Source organism: Falco naumanni, chromosome 7 (genome assembly GCF_017639655.2).
Source record: "Falco naumanni isolate bFalNau1 chromosome 7, bFalNau1.pat, whole genome shotgun sequence".
Classification (NCBI taxonomy): domain Eukaryota; kingdom Metazoa; phylum Chordata; class Aves; order Falconiformes; family Falconidae; genus Falco; species Falco naumanni.
In genome coordinates, this window is record NC_054060.1 from 14472609 (window position 1) to 14497594 (window position 24986).

Below are 24986 nucleotides of genomic sequence, written 5' to 3' on the forward strand. Positions count from 1 at the left end.
CTCACAGTTTTCTGGAAACAGAAGGAGAAAATCCAACAAGCTGTCCTCACAGTTAATATCGATTTATGAACCTCTCTTGGCTTTGCTGCAAATGTTACCATAAAGGGGAACAAAGGCAGCAAGAAGGGACTGGCATCAAGCACAGGACCAACTCAAAAAGAGGTGAAAATTCTTAAAACCTGTGATTCTAGTTCATTACAACTAACTCATACATTATTTTAACATACGGACATCTGTTCAAAGAAAACTGGTAGCTAATTACATTTATGATTTCAATTTGGAACAGCAAATAAGGAGCAATACTTCTAACAATGTTTTCAGAGCTCGACTACACAATAACTATTCCATAACATACCCTACACCTTTGCTCAAAGGTGATAGTTTCATCAGGTTGGTTTCTCGTTCTGTGCAGAAGAGAACAAACAACAGGTCCTGTTCGGAACTAGAATAAAATAGGTGATAATGAATTACAGGTAGGGTAAATATTGCTGGTGACAAATAAATCTTTGTTATAGCTACCCTGCACTTGGAAGGATTTTGTTACAGACAATGAGGAATAGAATATTTGCTCACAGGAAGCAGAATGAATAGAAAACGTTCTTTTCATTGTTTGCTACAAAGGTCTCTGCCATCAAAACCGTGGGAAATTCTCCATTTGGACATGAACACTACCACTATCGCTACTCTGACGAATGCTGAAATTCTTATCATTATTAAGAACACAGATTAAACTGTAGTTAAGTTTGTGGGACGTGGGGACGCAAACATTATTTTGATCACAGAGTAATCCAATCGCAGCAACACCTAACGAGCACATTTAACTTGACTAATTTGTTCCTGCATTTGCTAGTAACTTAACAGATAGTTTGGGGGGGGAAGGGGGCGGGGGAAGAAAAAACCCAAAGAAATCAACCCTAAAATATAGTAATTTCCAGTTAGTCACTGCACAAGGCTTGCTTCAAGTCCTTGTACCAGCTGAGCATGAATATATCCTTGAAGACAATTCTTCTAAAAACCAACACCACAGATTTTCCATTTTTTATTATCTTTTGATTATTTTGGAGTAAAATTTGCCAGTGGGGATTGAATTTGCCAAATTTATACCAATACCAGGATACTTGGGATTTTCTCCTAACTGTCAATTCTACAAACTCCAAAGTTTGAAGAAGGAAGATTTTTACTTCATATTGTATAACGTAATTCTTTCCCCATTCCTCCCTCCTACCTTTGAAGGCCGCTCTAAGCCCGAAATAGGTTTTTCATGTTTTTCTGAATAACTAACACAGCAAAGCCTTGACCTTCTAATGCACACACAAAACAACTGAAATGGAATTGATTCTACACTATATATATGTGGAAAAGATATTTAATTGTAAAATAGAAAAAGTAGGCCAGAGTACAGTTTTAAGGGTAATTCTTCTGTGTACAGTATAGGTAAACTAGACTTTTTGCTTAAGTTTATATAAACAATTCCATAAAAGCAGTGAAACATGGAACAACAAAGCAAAGCACAAAGAATTGTATCTTACAAAAAAGGAATCTGCACAGTAGTTCAAAATTTAATGTAACACAGCACTGAACAATCTTAAGGCAGCTCAGTCTAAGCACAGGACTAGAAGTCAGGAACTCCTGAGATCTATTCCCAGGTCTACCACAGATTCATGTGGTCTTGGGCCAGTCATTTAACACTCCCTGTGTTGCACTTATACCAGTTATAAAATTGAGACAATAACACCCACTTACCTGCCTCAGGCAGTACAGTAAGGGTTCTTTAAAAGATTTTACAATGCTCTGAAGATGTAACGTGCTATATAAATCCTAAGCATAATAGATCACTGCACAGACACACACACACAGAGTATCACAGTGAGGAACAATGATGCTAGGTAAGAAAAGCATCACTAGAACATAAAAAAATTACTTGTCCAATTGCATGATTAAAATGCAAAAGTCTGTGAAAAAAAAAATATATCACTGAAATAATTTCAAGGCTATTGGGGAAAAAGAAATCAATAGGAATATTCTAAAAGAACTACTAGTTGTGTTCCAGTGGAGACATTCTTTTCTATTCGTTACTGAACTTTAAAATGTTTGTACAGGAAAACTGTAAGACACAGTGAAACTTTTAAGTTTGTAAAACAAAGTGAAGTTTCAATCCCTCCACTCACAATTTTAAATTGCCTCCAATATGTAAATTAAGATATTTTTTTTGTTCTTTTTAATTACAAATTACATTCTTCCAAGAAACATACCATCCACAATAAAACCGGCTGCTAGTTTATTTCAAATGACCTATAGGCTAAACATTTTTCTCATTTTTCTCATCTTTGCTGAAAAATACCTATGCAAGATGTATGTGTAGAAATTATAAAAACATGCAGCATATGTACAAACTGAAAAGTTTAAAAAATATTAGCTTCATATACATGTAAATCTACTTGGCTATATCTGAAATTAAATATAAAAATTTCACCACCTAAAATAAAAAAAAAACCAAACCAAAAATGGTTTTCAGAGAATCTGAGACAACTACTTAAAGCTGTACAAAGATTTCCACCTGGAAATGTCTTATTCAGAGAAGTTTAAGTTGTTACCATGTAGAAATAACTGTTAATTCATTTTGTCACATAATTCATTTTCAAGCTGTCAGCTTAAATCAACATCATCACCCTTAAAACTGTTCTGTTTTTCAGAAGTTAAGATTCATACTAAAATCAAAATTTCACAAAAACATTGGCTTCTCATGTTTCTGGTTCCCTTCAAAAAGATTTATCAACTCATTTTGAAACTGTAAAAAAACCAACTATTTACAGTATTTCATTTTAAATACTTTGCACAATTTCTAAATTCAGAGTTTTTATGTTACAAGAAATTCATCAGAGCTCACGGCTTAAGTCCGGTTATCAACTTGTAGCATCTTCTCTATCATGTAATCCTGTGTCTGTACCTATATAGCGTACAGTTCAAGATTGTACTGCAGGTTTTTGAAAGTAACAGGCTTTGCAGTATGTTCATTTTTTTATTAAACAGCTTCTTTATTAGTCTGCAGGCGGTTCATTGCCTCTAACTTCTGCCGATAGGCCTCTGCTTCTTGTTCTTTCTTTAGAAGCTGCTGACGATATTTTTGTGCTTCTCTGTTTGCCTCATCCAGCTGTTTCTGAAGAGTTTCTCTTTCCTATTAGAAACAGAACCAGCAATATTTTGTCAAATATGTATCAACTAGAAGTTAAAATGGCAAATACTTTTCCTTTACATGCAGCACAAGTGTTAGGGTATCATGTAGAAATCGTTCAGTTCTTATTCGGGCAAACCTATACGAATGCTGCTGTGTAAATTAGCCACGGACTACCACACCAGACAACCCCCCACAATAAGGCTTGGAAGTTTAAATACAGTAAACCCAAGTTTCTTTAGCTGCAAAGGTATCAAGCAAGTCTTCATGGAAGAAGAGGAAAATAAAGTGGAAGCGTGGTGACCTAATACTAACACACTATGAATCATTGGAGGAATGTTAACAATTCCCTTTGTTTCTTTTTAAAATTGGAATCAAATCTGATAGGATTGTCCCTTTCTGTTGTAATTCTAATCAAACACTATAATGAAAAACTGTTACCTAACAGCAGTTTGCACTAGAAAATGACAGTTGCTCACTAACCAAAATATACACATAACTGGTTTGTAAACACAGTGATCTGAAGTGACTGATACTATGCAATCCGGAGATATAATTACATCCCCAAGGGCACATTTTTATGAATTAACAGGCATTTAGCTAGATAAGCTGTTTCAATTCAAAAGTAGTAACTTAAGGCTCCATCCTGCATACAAGTTTGTTGAGGATGGCTACAAAATGGTTTCCAAGCAAAACAACATGGGAAATGCCACTTCCTATGAAGATGCCTTAGGAACTAAGGAGAATGTATTCCTATCTCCAGTGATGTAGGTACTGTTGTTTTGTTTGATGCTGCACTGGTCCAATTGAAAAAGCAATTTGCTTCGAAAATAGTTTTGTTTTGATCTTCAACGAAATACCATTTCATTAAAGTGCATCATATTTTTATGACTAAGGTAGCATTTGATTTCAAATCATTCTTTCCACTGTAGTTTTTAAGTAGGCACAGGGAGGTTGTCAGAGAAATGAGCTATCTCCCAGAAAAACAAAGCTCTTATCAAAAACTGAGGCCCCATGAAAAGAAGTTGCCTTTCCACCTTATTCCCACCCCAGCAGTTCTGTATCACAGTCCAATTAATACCTGTAACAATTGTTAGAGGTTTCTCCCCACACCCACCCCGAAACAGCATCCCTACTCTTCACCTCTTTGATTGCACTCACATATTTTCATGGTCAGAGCCTGAAAATACAGAATACTCTGCCTCCCTTCTACTTCCTACTGTTCTCAGTACTTGTCACAGTCACATTTAGCAGTCACATGCTGTGCTGAATGTGCTGGAATAATATAACATAGGTGATCAGATCATTGCTAACAGCAGCATCTGCATAGCAAAAACAACAGGTGAAGGAGAGATGTTATTAACACATTATACAGACTAGCTATAACACAGAACAAACTCCATTATGCGCAACTTCATTTTACATCGGGGTTTGAGAGCTGAAGGAAGCTAGCTAGGGTTCGCTTCATTTGGAGCGTATGCTAATAAAATGAGAGCTCATTTGATCTAACTTACTTATTTCAAAAGGAAGTTCAACTTCCACCTCTGAAAATTTGGATCCTGCTTTTTAAGCCACTTTATGAATGCCCAACCACATGCAGCAACTAGACTGACAAATGCCAAATGAATGGTAGAGCCTACATGAACGATACTCCAGCACCAGCCCAACCAAAACACACTCCTATTTCTGTAAGTTATCTATGTAGCACAAGGGGAGCCAAAAGCTGATGTAAAACAGCCCGAGTAGCAAGTCAGTAAACAGACTTACAAGACAATTCTCAGGGAAGCAGTCAAAACAGCTGATCCTGCTATGTGTGGAAAGCAACCTTTCCCTCTTGAGCGCACAGAGCCCTGGGATATACTGAGCTGGGCATTATTTCTCTCATGAATTTGTCACATAAAAAATGTCAGAAATCTAACATTGGCAAGAAGTAAAGCTGCTCTACCTACTGGGCTGCAGAAGAGTAAGAACCACTGGTAGCTCACTGGCCAGTGGTTCTGTGCTGCATTACAAAAAGCAAGGGACTACCACTACTATGGTGTGTGCAGACTGCAAACACTTGGGGGTAGCGAGGTTCTTAAACCACATCTTAAAGAGTATTTCCCACAGAAGAAATAAATAGAGCTGTGTACCCATGATGAGTATAGCACATTAAGGAAGGGATAGAAAAAAAGGGAAAAAAAACAAGTCCCAGTGGCAGATACAAGAAGATAAAACCTGTATCTACCAGACAGATTAGCAATTAAAAGCATGTAGATTAGTCCAGCAACTAACAGGTGTAATTTTCTAGTCAATCATAGTCCTAATGTAAACAGAATGAGTTAGGCTGCGGCCAAGTATACTAACTAGGCTGTGGAAAGAAACTAATGCTTCTGGAGGAGCAATGCAGACCTACAGTGGACTGAACAGTGACAATCGGTCCCTTAACTCTGACATCTAGAACAGGGCGGACTGTATCTGGTTAACTTAATAGATCCAGAAAGTGTTCTTGGGGCATTCTGTAGAACACAACTGAAAGCCTTCTGATTATCCAAAGTCTTTTTGTATTGGTATAAAAACCTACCAAGGTAAAAATCAAGTTAGAGGATCCTGAGTGCTCTTAAGAAATCTTCCATTTTATCAGGGAATTCTCTTCATTACATGTAACTTTTAACAGTCTATATACATTGACAACAGGGACACCCATAACTAAAATAACCAAACTAAGCATTCTTTTTAACGACAGAAAAAACCAGGGCAATGAATTCACTAATATAATTGATCTACAGTTATGATTTTTTTTTTCAGTCTAATCAAATGATCATCCTGGTTTCTAATGTGTGTCACCTTTCAAACATGCAACACAGGAAAAACAGTCAAAATCAAGAATGAAAATAAAAATTACTGTATGTTAATGAATTATGCATGAAAATGAAAAACAGTATCTGTGTGACAGGGTTTTTTGCTGCCATCCTATTTTTAAAATATCAAATTGTTTAGGAAAACTGCTATCACACTTAAAAATTAACTGAAATGCTTGAACTTAACAGACCAGAAGAGGAAAAATCAAAAAGGCATCACTTCAGCTTTAGGCATTCACAATAATTTCATGGGAAAGTTTCTCACCTCACATGAATGGGAGGATGTTCAACCTAAAGACTTTCAAACTACAGTTATTTTTTCATACACTGTGAATTTAAAAGAGCTGAAGGAAGCACTCTCTGCCTTGAATCAATTCTTTATAATGAAATAAAGGGACGAATAACCAGTGAGGCAAAGAAACCAAATACTAAAGGTTTTCTACGTTAAAAAATATTTTAATGAGGGGAGGGGGCCCACTCCCTCCAAATTCAAGTATCTACCACCTTCTATGATGATGAAGCTTGAAGTGAACCAACTTTACGTGCACTTCTTTAATGTCCCTGTTACCAAGGTGAGGTAGCACCACAGCCCTGTGAACCACAGTAAGGCTCCTGAAGTCAACTGGCTGCCACACAGAGGCAGAGGTCTGCATGTGCATTTCCAGCTGTACAGGCAGGGACAACGTCAGTCATCAAAACTTGTACTTAAAAAGTAACAGATAAAAGTAACTCGTTTAAACTAACTTCTTTTGATACTTGAGAAACATGTTTAAAATATAGAATTGAAACTGGTCATCCTCCTAAAAGAACTATTTGTACAGTTATACCAACTATCTGTAATTAGGAACAGGTCGATTTATTCCTAATGGATCTACATTTTTTTTCATTCGCTTAACAGAATTCTCAAAATACTCAAGGAAACGTAATTTCCTTTACGAATAATTCAGGCAGATGTTTAAAAGTGTGAACAAAAGAAATGCTTTTATTGTAACAGTCATACATTTTAAAAAAATGCAGCAAGAAAATTTCAACTGTCATGATAATCGGTAATGATCACAAAGCAGCAAAAGCTGAAGGTATTTGATGTGACAACTTAGGGACAGGGAAAGCAAACGATGAAAGGTGGTAATTACTGTTATTAGACATGGATAACATATAGCACACACTGTACAATAAAACATATTCAATTAGACAGAATTTGTAATATGAACAGAAGTTGGAGAATACAGCCTTTGATAAATGAAGTATCATGGAGTTAAGAAAACAAGAACTTACAGCCTAGCCAAGGCAGACAGCAATTTTCATAAATTTTTGACCAAAACTGGTCAGCAGTTATAAGAAACAGAAGAAGGAATAAGATGGTTGACCTATCATGGCTAATATAAAAAAGCTACAATTTCAAATTGAACAGCTACATGTATTTGTCTTTTTTAAAAAGAAAAGCTCTTAGGTGAGGTCAAAGGATGTTAGGTCTTCCACATTACCATTTTTAAAAAAAAACAGGATGGTGTAAATATACTTCACAGTAAACGGCTCCAGAACTAAAAAAAAAAAAAAAAGGGGGTGGGGTGTGGGGGGGTGTACAGATAAAAATTGGCAAACACAGCATCTACTGTTTCACATTTCCATTAACAGTTATCTAGATATCATGAATGGAAAGGAAACATTGCTCAAAATATGATCTCACTATCAGGACAAGCATGTGGTGATAACAGACAGATGAGGGTACAGTACTCTTGTTCACTGCTAGTGGAAAGGGTCAAGTTACTCAATAATACAATGGTACCTAGTTTTAAAAACTAGTTAGTGATCTTCAAGGAAAAACAAAAAAATAAAGTTATCATATACTGAAAACAAAGGTCACTTTTATGTGTACAGAGGATGAAGCAAACAGCTCTCCTATGTTCTTTTTACAACTTCATAGAAGACAAAATTTCAGTAACAGGGGAGGCTGAGCAAGTTATTGTTTCACACACTTCATTCTGTGGTAACACAGAAATCAAACTCTAACAACACAAAAAACTACAACCAGATACTCAGTGCTGAACACTCTGATTAACACATATCACTTAATATACTCCTTACTTCTATTTCTGCAGACTCCACGCGATTTTCAACAATCTCAATACACTGTCTCTTCACTGGTGGTTCTTCACTTATCACAGTTTCTTCAGCAATGTCTGTGGCTGGAACTGTTAATACTGAAGACATATTTGTACATATAAATATATTTACTTCAAACAATATTTGCACTACATAAAAATCATACAATTAAGTAATTTTATTAACAGCAATAAAATGCAGAGACATTCACTTATGAAAAATAAAGTTCAGTATAAAGTCTGTATGGTGAAAATTTACTAAACACTTTAGCTGCTTGCATGCTACTATTTTTGAAATTCTTTGTTACTGATGTCTACAAGAATTAGTTGTCACTCTGGAGTATTATTGCCATTTTTCACAGAGTAAACCAACATGGAACATGCTGAACTGCAGCAGAGTTACCAGCCTGTAACTCATGTAGCAGACCATCTTCATAATGTTTCTGAAGAAAATACTAAACACGAAACTGTTTTTTTATTTTGATTAATTAGAACACCTTAGGCAATCTGAAAATCCAGCAGTTACTAACCTTGAAGGACAAACAATAAGGGCTCCAAAGAAATTCATACTCCAAGTTACTCATGCAACCATCTGGCAATTAAATGTCGTAACTGTCACTTCAGTTACTACCTACACACATTCATGCTTTCCGATAACTAGCTGTACTTGCTCAGACTGCGAACCAAATAATTTGTCTCCAGTGTACAACTCTTCAAGCTCCACACTGGGAGACCTCATGAAGAAACCAGAGAAGGAACCATTTTTGTCTAAATAGTAAGTGGCAGAGCATCTTTAAAAGAAACCACCCAACACATAGGCATGTCACAAAATAGCACTTATTACACCAACAGCTTCCACAAACAAGGTACATATGGCCCAACAGTACAATTTGCATTGCCCTGGCTTCACTGGTTATGCCACTGCTCCTCTAAAACTTCAAGCATGTAAGACTTGGGTTTTGTCCTGTTAAGAACACGTTCCACTGGACTTCATAGCTATGTATCAGGTTTCTAAACCCAAGCCTCACCTCATCTTTCCAGCAAGACAACAACCTAAGTATTGGAAGGCAGCTTTTGTTTTACTCCATCTTTTAGTTTTCATAACAAGTTTCCAACAATCAAACTTAGTGAAGGTAAAGCAAATAGTTATCACTTTTCCCTTAAATGACTCATTTCTACTCCATACAGTTTAGTAATTCTTCCATTTTTTTTCCTAATGCAGAGACTCAGCTGACATGGTAATTCACTGAACAGCAGCAGCTCATGCATCTATGAGCCTTTTGCAGTTTAAGAATTCAAAGATGTATTTAAACTGATAATTACACAAAGTTGTCCAAGCTATTTGCACCTAATAATTTATTATTATTACTATAACTACAATAGTTCCTCAAGCTCGAACCATGCAAGTTTCCACTCACCTTGCTGTCCATCAGGCATGGTCACAATGATTGGTTGCCCTATTCCACTGGTTGGAATTGAGTGCAGGTTACCGAGCTGAATGCCGTCTGTAACTATAGTAATTACTTGTTGACCCCCAGAACTGACAACTTGTTGAATAGCACCATCCACAGATTCTGCAGTCACAACTTCTTCTGTGGCCACAACTATCAACAGATTAGTAAATGAATTAAGTCAATTTATAAATTAAGCTTTAAGATTTCAAAGGCATTTTGGTACAGCTAAGAAAAAAATCACTTCCATTGTCTTAAAATTTGATATCACACACCCCTCCCCCCCCCAATGCCTTACTACATATTATATTATTAATAGAAATATTTCACTAGGCCAACACAGAGAACTAACATACTGAACTATACATGCAACTCTGTCCTGGTTTGCCTTGCTCGATATAATAATTTATTTTTATTTAGCATGTTTCCTAATAGATACACCCCACTCAAAACTGACACTTGGGGTTCAGTGTTAACATGGCTACAAGAACAAGAGTTGTTTTTAAGAACACAACTAACTTCTGCATTGTACACAAGCTGGACTAAATTACACTGACAGCAGAATTAAAAAAAAAAAAAATAATAATTAAGCTTGAAATTACTCCTCAGCCAGCACTTTTCCAGGTGTACCTCAGGACCCAGTTGTGATTTCTCTGGTTACCATAACGGTCTTCAAGACAGTAACAGACTGAAGGACCTCTAGACAACCTTAAAAGTTTAGTCTGTACTACATGGGTGCTTCAAACACACCCACAACTTAATTATACAAAGTATGAAACAGGACTAAAGGAAAAGTGCTACAGAGCTGAAATTTTTACACCTTTAAACAAGAACGATAAAGCTTAAAAAGTAAAATAAACATTGTATGTATATAATTTTATAGTTAAAAATACAAACTCCTAGCTGAACTAAACATTTCAAATTCATGATTTGATAATAAATATACAGCAGTGAACCCTCACAGTTCTATATTGTACCTATAAATCAAGGTAACATAAGGCAGACTGCATTCAGAACTACAACACACAGCTCAGCTTGCACTATACATTGTAACTGAGGTCTCGCACTACCAGCCTTATTTTTAAAGCAACAAAATACTGAGACAAAGAGCAAGATCACTAGTAGCACAATCACAGAATTTCAAACACACTCTGTATTTTATTTTCAAATTGTCAAGGTACAAGCAAAGCCTTTGATTTAAATAACAGATATTAGAGTACTTCCTATCTAGAGATAAAATTAAAACCCTATAGACTGTGTTGTGACGCTCAAGATGAGAGAAGGTACATAAAAGCCTGAAGCTTTCATCTTTTAAGTTAATTACAATATCACACAACACACAAAAATCACTCTGTGGTTCACATAACGACTGCAGCCATTGTCTTCTGAAGATTCGAACACAGAAAAAAAGAAGCCTACAGAGGGTGGAAGTAATGACAGGTAGCCTGGGAGGAATACAGAGAAATTGTCCGAGCAGCCAGGGATCAGGTTAGGAAAGCTAAAGCCCTGATGGAATTAAATCTGGCCAGGGGCATCAAGAGCAACAAGAAAAGCTTCTGTAGGTAATAAAAGAAAGACTAGGGAAAGTGTAGGCCCTCTCCAGAAGGAAACAGGAGACCTGGTTACCCAGGACATGGAGAAGGCTGAGGTACTCTGTGACTTTCTTGCCTCGGTCTTCGCTGGCAGGTGCTCCAGCCCCACTGCCCAAGTTGCAGAAGGCAAAGGCAGGGGCTGGGAGAATGGAGAACCACCCACTGTAGGAGATCATCAGGCTCAAGACCACCTAAGGAACCTGAAGGTGCACAGTCCATGGGACCTGATGAGGTCCTTCTCAAACCTGTTAATGGTAATTACTAGTCTTTATTATCCACTCTGATGCTGTAAGATACCTGACTGCCATCTCTTTATTCACTTTGCATGTTGAAATGAACAAAAGTGAAAAGGTACAGAAAAACAAGCAACACATTACTCAAACAATGGACAAATATATCCAGGGCAACTTGCAGAGTATGGAGTATGAAACCGTGACAAAAGTTGCGTTTTTTTCACACGAAGCAGTAACTGGCAAAGATCCATGGGGTGGGGCGAAGGGGTTTTGTGTTAAGAAACAGGAATGCAAAACTTGGGAACTGAGGCAATGGAATTCCTTGTGCCTTTCTGGCTTCTTATGGCCTTATGGAATAAGAGAGGGTGCATATGGCTGCAGTGAGAGAGACAGGCTGTTTCTTCCTAGGAGAACAACAATGTATTGCTAGGCCAGGGGTCCTCAAACTATGGCCCGTGGGCCAGATACGGCCCCCCAGGGTCCTCAATCTGCCCCCCGGTATTTACAGAACCCCCCTGCCCCCCGCCCCCTTCCCGCTGGGGGTTGGGGGGCGAAACCAAGCAGCTGCAGATGACTGCCTGCCACTTAATCCACGCGCCGGCCCCCTGTTTGAAAAGTTTGAGGACCCCTGTGCTAGGCTTACATTTACCTGCAATGTCATGACAGCCTACCAGCCTGAAGTGGGACACTAATCACTAAATAGTCCAAATGCAAGTAGAATGACTCAGTGTTGAAAAGATGACCCACAGACATTCTAATGGGCAAACCGCACATTAAGATTGCCAAATGTTCTTGTGACTTTTGTGTGAAAGATTTGAAATAACTCCTGACAAAGTATATGCAGGCAACATTGGGGACCATCTCCCAACATTTAACAGAAGCAACTAAACCATATATAGACAAAGATGTAAATTCAACCTCCTGATCTATGCTTGCTTTCAGCAAGATGAATGCTACTCACATTAGGTCCAGAAATCTTATTAAGAAATAATTGTACATATGAATCTGGCAACCTTTCAAGTGAAAGTAAAGGAAAAAATTTGTTCATGCTGAAAAAAGGAAGATTGTAATCTCATTTCTGTATGAACTGTATCTCCAGAAGTACCAGTTATGTACTTTTAGTTTATTAAATGAGGTTAAATGCCTTAGTTTTCTAACCTGGTGTTTCTGAAGAATTAGACAGTGGAGCTGATGCTTCTGCCAAAGCTGCCAATGTGGCTAATACTGATGTCGATGAATTTCCAAACTGTACAGCAGACACTCCTGTTTCATCTAGTAGGACAGAGGAAAAAAAGTTAGCTGATAAATTTAAAAACAGTGAAGTCCCTTTCTTCATTATTATTGCACCGAAGCTTGTAACACTCACTCTGTTCTCAGCAACACTGCTGAACTAAAGTGCTATTCTGAAGGCAAGTTTGTTAAGCAAATACAGTTTCTTACAATTTATCTCTGAAGACTGGTGTTTTCAGTACCTAAATACTTACAACACAAAAAACACTGAAGAGGAACACAGTAACTACTCTATTCTTGCCCCTGTTTTTCCTCAAGCCTTTCCACCAAATGGTGAAAATCAATTAAAGTATAAAATCCTAGTAGCTATCCTATAGGCATCTAAATACTAGTCCCATTTGATGTATTTGCAGAAGATACCAGACCTGTTAGGTTCACCACCCCTCCAGGTCCAATGATAAACTGTGGTGTTGCTGCATGTATCGTCACAGTGTCCGGGCTCTCTGGATTTGTATTGATTTGGTTCTGCATTGCAATCTAAGAGACAAACGTAGTATCATCATTCCAGCTGTAGTTATAAGGAAGTTATTTACTCTGTAAGAACTAGAATTACTGCACATTACACCCAAACAGGGAGGATCTGCCTCATTATACTCATGCAACATATACACATCATGTCACATCCTGTGCTCTGTGCAAGTACATGAGAAACTTTTTTTTTTGTCTGCAATCTAAGGACAAAAGGTCTATTCAAGTGAAAGAGAATGACACACCACTACTTCTCCTTTCCATTTACTGTGAACAAAGAGGACCATATAAAGACAAGGCCCTTTTGTAGATATGCAAGCTCACGTATCTAAAATGGAGGCCTGAAGAACCAAGGCTGCTGTGGCAGCTACATGCCATGAAAATCGGCTCCAACAGCTTAGTAATGGCCATGAATTGTAGATGACAGTCTTCCTTTTGTCTTTCTTTCAATTATTGACTTTTATTTACTATATGCTTTCTGCAATGAAAAGGCTAAAGGAACAGACCAGAAGTTCATACAGTTCAAGATGCAGGGGAACAACAGATTTATACAGTGGCATGATTTTTCATTTGCTTTCTATTTTTTTCTCAATAATGCTTAGCACTTAATTTGGCTTTAAGAACACTACTGAACAACAAGTACACAGTTCCATGTAAGTATCTATAATAAGCCTGGTCCCAATCACTTCAACAAGTCAATTCTAGTTTTTCTAATTCAGGAAAAATTGCCATCTCTTCTCTCCTCTCCTGATCTCCAAGGACATGAATATCCATACACGGAGCTAACCCAACACTAGGGTATCAAAATGTATTGGCAGAGTACGGAGTTAAGTTTTATACCTTGCCTGTGATGACTCCACCTAGTTGTGTGTACTACAACACTCAAATTTAAGAAAATAAAGGGTACTTATCCTTGACTTTGTAGATTGTGAAAATGTTCTTTGACAAACTAATGTTTATTAACATTAATCTCATTTCCATGTCATGAAGTAGACCGAGCTTAGCATTATCAGACAATATATGGTCTCATATATCTCACAGCTGCTGTATTAAAAGCTTAGCGTATCACGTGTGTAAACAAGTACCTTTCTGTAAATTCCCTTAACATCATAAATCAAAAGTTACCTGTAATATTTCTGCAAGGTCTTCATTTCCATTGTCTACTGCAATATCTAATGCCGTTTTGCAAAATTTACTTTGAGCATGAACATCCACTCCATATTTTATTAAGAGTTCTACAACTTCTTGATGGTTATGTTCAGTGGCCCAGTGAAGCGCAGTCATTTTGAGCATGTCCTTCGCATTTACATCAGCGCCATGCTACAAACAAGATCATTGCATGAACTATGTTAGTAGAAGTATCTGAATTAAATAATGCTGGTCACAGAATGAAATCCCGGATAGTCTTTCTCCATCAGTAATGTCTTGTTACCCTACATTTACAGATTTATTAGAAGTACTTCAATCTAACTACCAAATAAATTATTTACCTCAAAAGATTAAAGAGTCCCCAAGACATAACATGTCTTGGTTCTTAAAGCTGTTACTCGCACAATGTCAAATTAGGAAGTCGTCTTATTTTGAAACAGCAGTAAGTAATTCACTGGAAATCATGATGATTTTAATGCTAAAATAAATTACAGTTTAATAGGAAAACAAAGCACCCAGTGCACACAGTATAAATATTTCAATGTTGGTTTCATGACTAAAAGAAATTTTCAAATATCTGATCATAAACCATAGTAATATCCCATCCTCAGACCTTGTTTCAGTAGTCTTTACCTTAAGTAAGACTTCTACTATGCTGGCATGGCCTTCTGATGCTGCCATATGTAATGGAGTTCTGTCCACTTTGGTTCTGGCATCCCGACTTACACCTGCTCGCAGCAACACTTCTGTTGTTGAGTAGTGTCCATACTGTGCTGCTAGATGAAGTGGAGATGTTCCCAACTGCAAATGTAATGGAAAAAGTGGAGTTTCAACAGATGTCAGTATTAAGTATTTCTTCTTATTCTGGGGCTAGAAAACTCAGGTGTCAGGCCACCACTTCAAAATCATTTTCCCTTGCAGTCTCAAGGAAAGAAGCCATTGGGGCTTTTACAGAATGTGAAGAGAAGAATAAAAAAAGTTTACAATTTTTTCCCCAAAATAATCACAACACACTAAAACTAGCTCACTGGAAGCAACTTTTTGAGGTCTGTACTTTGTTCTTTTCAGTCTTTGAGGTGTGACGTTTTAAGGGGTCTAACCCCATTCTTAGTATTGGTCAACATGCCACACCAACGTTGGAAGGGACCACTGGAAGCCAGTTAAATCCAATCTCCTGCTCAAAACAGAGTCAGCTTAAAAGTTAGGTCACTAAGTAGATTAAGGCTCTTAAGGGCTTCTAAATACCCTAGAATTTTAGGTACCTGACCTCCCTGTTACAACCTGTTCAAAAACAGACACCTCCAAAAGACAACTCTGAGCCTCTATATCAGGGAACACTCAGCTGTACATATTAGGCAGTTGTGACTGCTTTCTTAAATCAGATCTCTTATTATACTGAATGCACAAAACACAATAACTAGGAGGATGATTGCTGCTTTCTCCCATGAACCACTCCAAAGCTCATCTTAAAAGCCATCAGAATGAGCTCATTCAGTCTGTTACTAAAACCAGTAGGAGGTCATATGAAGAAACAGACAATTTTAATTCTTAATTAGACATTAGATGATGTGACTGCAGAATTCCAAGAAGAAACTCCCAAGGCTTGCACTACAAATGCTTAACTGTAATAATCCTATTTTCTTCAGGTACCAAACACTGCAAAAGTTTTCATTACCCAATCTGTGGTAAAAGGTGCTCCATTTGCCATCAAAATGCGAACTTCATCATCTTGACCTGCTCGTGCAGCTTCTAAAAGTTTCTTTCCCAAATCTACTAGTGACATCTAGTGAAGGACATAAAGGAATATAAAGAAAAAAAAACCAAAATTAATATCATTGTAAGTATACAAATGCCACTGTAATTTTTTAAAATTACTATTTCTGAACTACTCTGAAAAGCTCAAAAACTGGAGTATTTTAGTCATGAAAACAAGCTTTATTGACTGCAATAAGCAGCTTGATTTTAGAATTACTTTTGTCAACCAAATAGAACTGACACGGGGGTGAAGATTTCAGTATTACAATGCTGCAACCACAGCAGCTGTAAAGTTATATCAAACTACATTTAAACTGAACTGGATGCACATTTCTTACAGCAGAAAGTGGTTCAGAAGCTCTCACCTGATACCACACTCTTCTCCAGCTTTGTCCAGCTTTCAAATGGTATTACATCATGGCGATGTCACACACCCAAAGGCACTACATTCACTTATCCAAAAAGCCTACACATATTTAAGAGGTGCCACCACGTAAACGCATTCAGGTATGCAACACCACCTTTCTGAAGTCTTGTCCATCACTATCACTTCATTTTGTTCACCCTAAAATATAATGTCTTTATTTCTAGCTACAAAACACAATAAACATACTATTGTACTACATGCATCAGATACGCGAACTAAAATGTCCACCTGAAACCAAACATTACTACCTGCTTCAACTGTCTACAGCTACAAAAAAAACATGTTAAGTGCAAACTTTTGATTGAGACATGACCAAAACCAAAAAACTTTCACATCATCTTTAGATAATCCCCCTATTACAGCACTGAAAGTTCCATACAATGGAGCATGCAAAACTACACATAGACAAGTGACACCTATATATGTCTCTGTTGCATCAAGGATTTCCGAGTATAACATCTTTTTTAAACCACACTATTTCGTACTTGCTATTAAATTTGCTCAGTAAAAAGAAAGTTTAGAACTAAACACTACCAACCAAAACGTATCATTAACGTTTTAGACCTGTATCTATGTTTTCCACTACCAGGATGCTAAGAATGGAATTACTTTCACCAGTTCAGTTTCCAGCTGCAAAGTTAAGCCTGCATTAGTAGTAACAGCAGTTGCAAGGCCATGCAGCCAATTTCCTACACAAAGTTAAGAGTGTATCAGTTCAGAAAGAAATTCCATTAAAAATATACTTCTATCAGAAACCCAACATATTTAGAAAGTTCTCCATTGGCTCAACTGGTAAAAATCTGTGTGGCATATTGCTCAATAAGCTGAAAGCTACTGACTTTGGAAGAAATTAGAAAGCAAGACAAATACTGCAAATGCAGAACTCCACCACGTATCAGTAGAGCCGTGAACTGGAACAGGACTTTTTGTCTACAGAACTGACTTCCAAATACTTCTCCATTTATGTCCATCCTTCTACTACACATGGACATATTCATTTGTCTCCAGCCAGAAAAGGGAAGAGGAACAGGGAGGTGGCAGGACAGGACAAATACTGACAATGGGAAAAGGAAGGAAAGAAGGAGCAGTCAGATGCAGAGGAAGGGACGACAGCTGACTCTCTTCCATAAAGAGAAAAAGAGAAACAGAAATAAGAGAAAATCTACTGTCCCTGTTAAAGGGAGTCCCCAGGAGTAACAACATAAAACAATAGGACAGAGAGGGCATTTGGCAAGTGCAGCAGTGAAAGGAGGACTATAGCACGCCCTTTTTTTTTTTTTTTTACCCAGGGGGTGCAATTTCAGAAGGAAAAGAGCACACACAGACACACACACTTGTTCTGGTGGTCTAATACCACCACATCAAGGTCCTCAGAAGCAAAAGGAAAGCTGGAACTCAATGCAAAATACTAAAGTTAGGAATTAACTCAGAAAGACAATAATTAATTTTTCTTGTGTTGATTTTTGGTTTACATACCAGTAGAGAAAAGGAACTAAGAAAGTCTTCTTTTGGAATTACAGAATAATTGAGGCTGAGGGGGACTTCTCGAGGTCACCTAGTTCAATCTTCCAGTCAGAGGTGGCCCAGCATGGCCAGGCTCAGTCCCGCTGAGTTTTGCATGTCTCTGTGGGTGAAAATCCCACCACTTCTTCAGCCTCATTCCAGTGTCTAACCACCCTCCCAGTAAGAGCTGCCTTCTGTGTGTAACTGTCTTTCTCCACTAACCAGAAAGATAGCCTTGATGACAAGCTTATACTTTATGTCCATTAGACAATAAAAATAGGTGAACTAAATTACTGTCCGCACATTTAACAACTACACCTATTCAGAACCCATGGACCACATCTATACTGGCGAAAAACCGCAAAGCTGTTATCAACACCCCATGCAGCAAAATAGACCAGAAAAAAAAAATCAGTTACAGTAGTCTGAAAAATAAGAGTCTCAGTCCCAGGAGATGTTAGGGACAAACTTCAGCCTGAGATCAACACCTTTTCAGAGTCTCTCTGAACCACTACTGCTGAACACACTGTCCAAGTGACAGTACATCAGCTCTCATCTCAACGCAAAAAACTAAACAGCTTTGTACTACATGCAGTAAGAAATGTTCTAAACAAGGGAAAACAGGGACATGGAAAATCATACATGATTTAACCTTCATTACCACATATTACTTACATTAACCAACACTCTCTTGGTTGATATTAGTATTTGTATTTTAAACAAGCACAAAGCATCACAGAAATTTACATATGTTTCTTGATGCAGAATTTTAACTTCAGTTAAAACATCACAAATTTAGTTTAGAAATAAGTTCCAGTTCTCATACTTGAAAGAACGCTTGGGCCATCTAGTGGAATAAAGTTTAAAAAGTAGCAAAATTACACTGTTGAACTCAAAAATAAAATGACATTGTTATGTCACTAATCCATGAACAACAGCAACTGAAGGAGCCTTTGCAACAAAACTCATACCTATTTAGTCACTTTTAACCAACAAATACTAACATTGACAAAATTTCTCAAGAGTAGTCAACCAAAAGTTGATTTCTACTTTGTAGACCATTCCAAGTACCAATATTGTAAGGTCAGGAAACCCTTGAGTAATAACATGCCCCACACCTCCCCCACACTCTTCCACTGCTAGTACTGCAACATAACAAAAAGGCTCTGCAGTGTCAGAATTTCCCTTTCTTCCCTTTCCGAAAAATACTTCAGCTGCTTTCTTGAGATCATTTAGTAACGCTACAATAGCACAGTGATACTATCACAAGCAAAGTTATATATAGTACAATAACATATATTTAAAATTTAAATGAGATTTCCATTTCAAAGCAGTACTCTTGGTTAACTACTGCTACTATGCCATACAGTGTTACAAATCAACTCTACTGAGTTAGCGTGTCAGAAGGTAACTCCTCAGTAACTGTGTCATTTCCACCAAGCTGGGCTAGCACAACAGCTGGGTAATGTTTTATAAGAGGATTCTTTTAGACAATAAAAACATCACTGCCTCCGAAATACAGTCTTGAGACTGTTACAGTTATTCTTACGGCAATCTTGAGTATGTTTCCAGACTTCTAAGAGCTCCCATGCAAGTGTGAGAACAGGAGGTTTTGTCTACAATTGAGTAAATAGGGAAGAGCTTCTGCCGGGTTTGGACTTCTTTGCATTAATCACCTCCTGAACTTCCACATTTCATTACTGCAATGCATTCTGTATGGTATCATTTGCCAGATGCCACAATTAACTGGCAATGAAAACAGAGATCAAATTATTATTGCTATTTTACTTCTGTTCAACAGGAAATCCTACTGCTTTTTTGTATCCACGTTAGATTTAAGTTTTTATACATTTTATAAAACTCTGAACATCATGCTGTGACCAGAAGGGTATATAACAGCACTTGAACAGAGTTTAGGTGGAACTGTGTGTGAAATGGGCTCTGCGGGGAGGGACAGGAGCTGAAAAGCACGCAGCTTGGGAAGCGTGGGCTACCACACCATAGCCTACAGACAATAGAGCAGCAGATTCTGCAGTCCAAAGAAGACGACCGTTTGGCTTAAAATACTGCAGCACCTTTCAGACCGGTGTCCTGTCCCAAGGATCCTGGACACAGCCTTATTCCCCCTTCTACCACTGCAGTGGTGAACATCAGCTGGTCAGAATCAGCAGGCACAAAACAGTTGTTGCAGAACACCTGCTAACAACACAGATCTTGCAGCCACCAGTGTACTTCCACCAAGGAACACTCCTGAGAGACATTATTTACACTAGAAAAGCATGAACTGCAGCAGTGCAATTTACAAGAAAGTAAACTACATCAATATACACCATATCTATGATAAGGATTTGCAATCATTCCTAAAAAATCCAGGACAAAGTTCCATAGAATGCTAATTGAACAGGCTTCCCTACTGACTTGACACACAGCAGAACTGTACTTGGAAGATAGCTTGAGATCTATCATCTCTCACACCCACTACATCTGGAAAAAGAATGCTCTTGCAGAATGTCTTTTTCTTTCCACTTCAAAATAACCCAACCTGCTTCCCCAAACCTGACCTTCAGAAGTGCTATCCTCCCCCCAGTTTCAACACTGCACAGTATCGCTAGAAATTCAGAAACAGCCATTTCTAATTTTGTATGTCTATCTATACCAAGGTCAGAAATATTTTGAATTAAAGCAGTTATTCCTATTTATAAGCTAAAGTCTTTAATCAAGCACTCAGTTTTGATCATTATTATAATTGAAATAATAGGATCTACTTTTTTTTTTTTAACATCCTGACATAACAGCACAATACCTGAACTCAGAACAGCTCTTCAAATAGTTTATTTCAATTAGTTTTGTAACTTTTAAAGGAACCGGAAGGTCTGCATTACACCTAAGTGTTTTCCCATGTACTAGCATCTCCTAAGCACTTTGGTATGATTTAGCCATGTATATAATTTAATAGTGATTACAAGTTAAATGGGATAAACTCACAAATTCCTATAGTGTTTCCTAAGGGAATTATACCTTTACAAACGTATTTTGACAATGATTTCATGTAGTACTTCGTATCTTCGGCTTAGAGTATCCACACTTCTATTACAATAATGAAAATCACACTAATATGCTAATAGCAGTTGGCTTTAATTCCAGTGATTCCAGCTTTCCTCTATGACTGTGTTGTGTTTGTAACTAAATTCTCTCTAGTTTGTTTAAACAGCAACATGACCTTCATGTTGGACAATGTATGCAGCAGATGAAAAATGTTTGATCTGAGAAGAGATCAGAAAAGCAAACATTGTTGAATAGCTTAGTGGTTAAGACAGTCAAGCCTGTATTTATGCAAGTCTGTCCTCCAATTAGGTTCATACATTAATTTAAATCGGCACCAATCATCAACTCCATTAAATAACACAGATGGTAGAAAAGTCTTGTCCTTAAAAGGAGAGCACAGATTTGGCCATTATCACCTGCAACAAAATGCAACATCTGAAAAAATATTATTCAACAAGAGTGAACCACTGGCACCAACCAAGATTTGGGTTGGCACTGCCAGCAAGCTTTCACAGATCATTTTGGCACTAGATACAAAAAGGTTACATTACAGCAGCTATGATTGACATGAAGCATCTAAGGGCTTGTGATGTAGCCTTTGAATTGTACTACAGCCTTCAGACTGTCTCAGATTAACTGAAACTTAAAAATATCCTCAAACAAAAACCACCAGCCTGTCTGTTTTATTATAAAGAAGCATCTGTTTTATTGTGAAGAATCTTCCTCAACAGTTTCTGTCTGACACACAGGCCTAAAAACACCCCTAGAAAACAAACTGTTTTCAGTAAAGTGGGTCACGAACAAGACTCTACACCTAGGGCATGCTGATCTGCCATGTATAATCTTAACCTCATGCAGGTTTACGTACCCTTATGAGTATTTCTGTGCGCACAAGCACTTCAACCAAATTGCTTAGTCTTAGTACTACTTCAGAAGTCACGATTTAAAAAAACCACACCCAAACATTAAGCTAAAGTACTCCAAGGTGTGCATTCGTAACTTTTAGCACATTTCACAGTAATATGCAGCATTTGCCATCAAATGAAAGCTACCTGAGCAAGAAGGTTAAATGACAACAGACAACTGCTTTGGGTTAAAAACTCTTTAAGCACAGAAGACTTCCTACAGGGGATTTCACTGACGTGCTAAGGGACAGCGTCTCGCCGACAGAAAGTAATCTAGGAGAGAAAACCACAGTCCGAACGAACGCGTTTTGTGCCACGTTTATGCTCCCACCACATGCTTTATTGAGTGCAAAGCAGGAGTTACAGATGCGGGCGAGGGCCGCTGCGGAGGAGGGCAGAGCTCCCCTCCCCGCGGAGCTGCCTCTCCTCAGGGCACCTTTGGCGCCAATCTCCGGCACGCGGCTCTGCCGCCCGCGGGGCGCCGGGCCGTGACGGAACCGGCCCCCCGGCCCCCCGTGAGGCCCCAGACCGGCCCCCGCGGCCCAGACCGGGCTGCCCGGCAGGGAAAGACGCGGGCCCAGTAGGACCCGCGCAGCCCCTCAGCGCCTGGGCCCCTCGCCCAGCGCGTCGCGCTCGCCAGGGCCTGCGCGGCGGCCGCGGCAGCGGAAGAGGGGCCACCGGTGGCGACGGGCGCTCGGTCCCCGCGACGCCCCGACCCCCCCGACCCGCCGGCCGCGCGGCGGCCCCCCACCCCCGCGCAGCCCCTGCCCCACAGGCCGCGCCCGGCGCCCCGCGGGCCGCCCAGGCCGCCGCCGCGGCCCAGACCGCCGCCGGCTCTGCCCGCGCCCCCCGCGCGGCGGGGTCCCCGGAAGGCCGGCCAGCGCGCCCGCTCTCCCCAACAGGAAATCCTGGCTGGGCTGGGCGCTGCGGAGGGAGCCGCGGCGCCGGGTTCCGGGGGAAGTGGAATTATTTTTTACCAGCGAAGAGATCAACTTCCACATCCGGTAACAGGGCCCTATACAAAGGCGCAGACTGACCTGGAAAAGCTTGGCCGGCCCGGGGGGGTGAGGGAGAGACGGGGCGCGGGGATGGGGCCTTACCGTGCTGCCGGCCCGGCCGCCGCCGCCGCGACAACAACCAGGGGCGTCGGAGGCCGCCGCTCATCGGCGCCCAAAAGCCCCACACAAAAGTCCCCGCTGCGCCTGGCGGAGGGACACGGCGAGGGGAGGGGAGGGGCGCCGTGCCGCGCCGCGGAGCCCCGCCGCCAGCGCGCACCCGGGCGTGAGGCGGCGCGGGCCGCCCGCGGGCAGCGCTTCGAGGGGCGCCCGGCACTTACCATGGGGTGCGGGTATTATCTTATTACACAAATATCCCCGACAAAAGGGGCTCGGCGGAGGGATACGGCCTCGGTGCCGCCTGCCGCGCATGCGCGGCGGCGCGGGGAAAGGCGGGGAAGCGGAGACTGGAGGGGCCCGCCATGTTCCGTCCCGCTTCCCGCCCGGCGGGGGGCAGGGCGCCGCCTGCCCGCAGCCCTGGGCCGGCCCCGGCGGGTGCAGGCGAGCTGTGGGCCCGCCGGGGGGAGCCTCCCTAGAAACAGCTTCAGAAATACGGAAGGGGGCCGCCGTGCCGCGCGCTGGCCTCGCTGAGGCTCCGCTCTGCCGCGGGGCGGTGGGGGTTGCGCTTCCCGCCTCATGGCTGCTGGAGCTCCCAGGCGAGGGTGCCCTGCCCGAGCGAGGACTTGCTGGCTTGCCTCCCCTGGGCAGGGCTTTAGCTATGCTTTGGGATCGTGGGTGACGTGCGGAATTAAACTGTATAACTCAGGATAGGTTATAAAGAAGGTATGTTTAATTCACCGGCGGGCATCAGGGTGGATAATTCCAAAAGCACCTGCTGCCCTGTCTTCATTGTGCACGCGTGATTTAAAGTATACATTCATACATATTCAATAGATGCCCGAGAATATGTTGGGTTAGGATAATTAGTCTATCAACAAGTCACTAACATAAGTTTCCTCCCATTTGTGCTTGCGCACTGTCTCCTGATGGTGGTCGTGGGGGTTGTTGTCTCGAGTTTCTTCAAAACCAAAAAACAGGACAGATCGCATACCCGCAGTGTCTTCTTATCTGCACATGAGCATCCCAGGTCCATCTTACCAATACAAAGGGCCCCAGGATCGGGCCTAATTTGCAAAGTTATACTGTGAAGCTCGTCTTTGTACATACAATGAGAGTTTTAATTATTCTAAGTTTTCCCTATCCTATTAATCTAGTTATTTCTAAGCCTTCTATCATGGGGATAGGACATGGATGATGAATCCAAGGTGATCCTAAGCCCTTGCTGTGCTGTGAGAGAGCCTTCAGTCCCAAACTGGCTGTGGACCTGACATCCCAGCCCTTGAAATGGTCCAGCTTTTGTTTCAATGATGTGAAACAGTCGTGCTCATGTTCTCCCCAAAGCTATTCCAAGTCACAGATCTTGATACCATCATAAAGCATAGATTCCATAATCTCCATCCTTCAGAAAAAGGATATCAATCACAAAATTCCACTTGGTTACTTTGGAGATCATACTACCCACTAGATACTCTTAATCGGAGGAATACTTGTAAAGTTGTTTACAGATCTTTGATTTTTTTGCCTTTGACTTAGCTAACACAGCTTTGGACAATAAACCGTATTCCAAAGTGCAAACATCACAAATACCAGAACTGAATCCAAGAGTCACTGCCGAAATAGACCCGTGAAGTTCAGGCGAGGAAACCGCACTTCCCACACGCAGCAGCAGAACTGCCCTCGGCTGAGCCTGATGGCAGGGCTGACACCGCCCTGGCCGACAGCGCTCTCTCCAGTTCCTGCAGTATTTTTGGTCTGAGTTAGGCTTTAGGGAGGAATTCTACATACGCTTTTTGGAAAGCCAGATAATTCTTTCCATGTTGCCACCTGGCTGACTCAGTGGTATTTCTAGGAGTGATCAGCCAGAAGGCGGCACTAGAGAGCAAGAGCAGACGCCCCCTCGCGGGGTTGTCGCTTGTCACCAGAGCATAGAAACCTCAAA

The 24986-nt window shown here is 40.2% G+C and overlaps 1 protein-coding gene across 4 annotated transcripts; it reads right to left on the reverse strand.

Annotated features, from left to right (window-relative positions):
• Positions 1–1350: 1350 nt before the first annotated feature.
• On the reverse strand, positions 1351–23488 carry GABPB1 (GA binding protein transcription factor subunit beta 1). 4 transcript variants are annotated; one of them, XM_040601258.1, is made up of 9 exons: positions 23269–23488; positions 15973–16080; positions 14931–15098; positions 14274–14468; positions 13046–13157; positions 12549–12662; positions 9533–9718; positions 8098–8213; positions 1351–3175 (listed from the first exon to the last, which is right to left on the reverse strand). In XM_040601258.1, the coding sequence occupies exons 1-9, from the start codon at positions 23269–23271 to the stop codon at positions 3023–3025; spliced, it is 1155 nt and encodes a 384-aa protein (XP_040457192.1). In that variant the 5' UTR covers positions 23272–23488; the 3' UTR covers positions 1351–3022. The 4 variants fall into 4 exon arrangements, with proteins under 4 accessions (XP_040457192.1, XP_040457193.1, XP_040457195.1 ...); XM_040601259.1 differs by lacking the exon at positions 23269–23488 and adding an exon at positions 23033–23161; XM_040601261.1 differs by lacking the exon at positions 23269–23488 and adding an exon at positions 17956–22629.
• Between the last annotated feature and the right edge of the window lie 1498 nt (positions 23489–24986).

What these genes read in the sequence shown, in the direction of transcription:
- GABPB1 (XM_040601258.1), bottom strand. An exon ending in CATGCCTGATGGACAGCAAG is followed by an intron (nt 8,214 to 9,532) that starts GTGAGTGGAAAC and finishes ATATGTCTTCAG; the next exon opens with TATTAACAGTTCCAGCCACA. An exon ending in TGGAGTCTGCAGAAATAGAA is followed by an intron (nt 3,176 to 8,097) that starts GTAAGGAGTATA and finishes TGTTTCTAATAG; the next exon opens with GAAAGAGAAACTCTTCAGAA.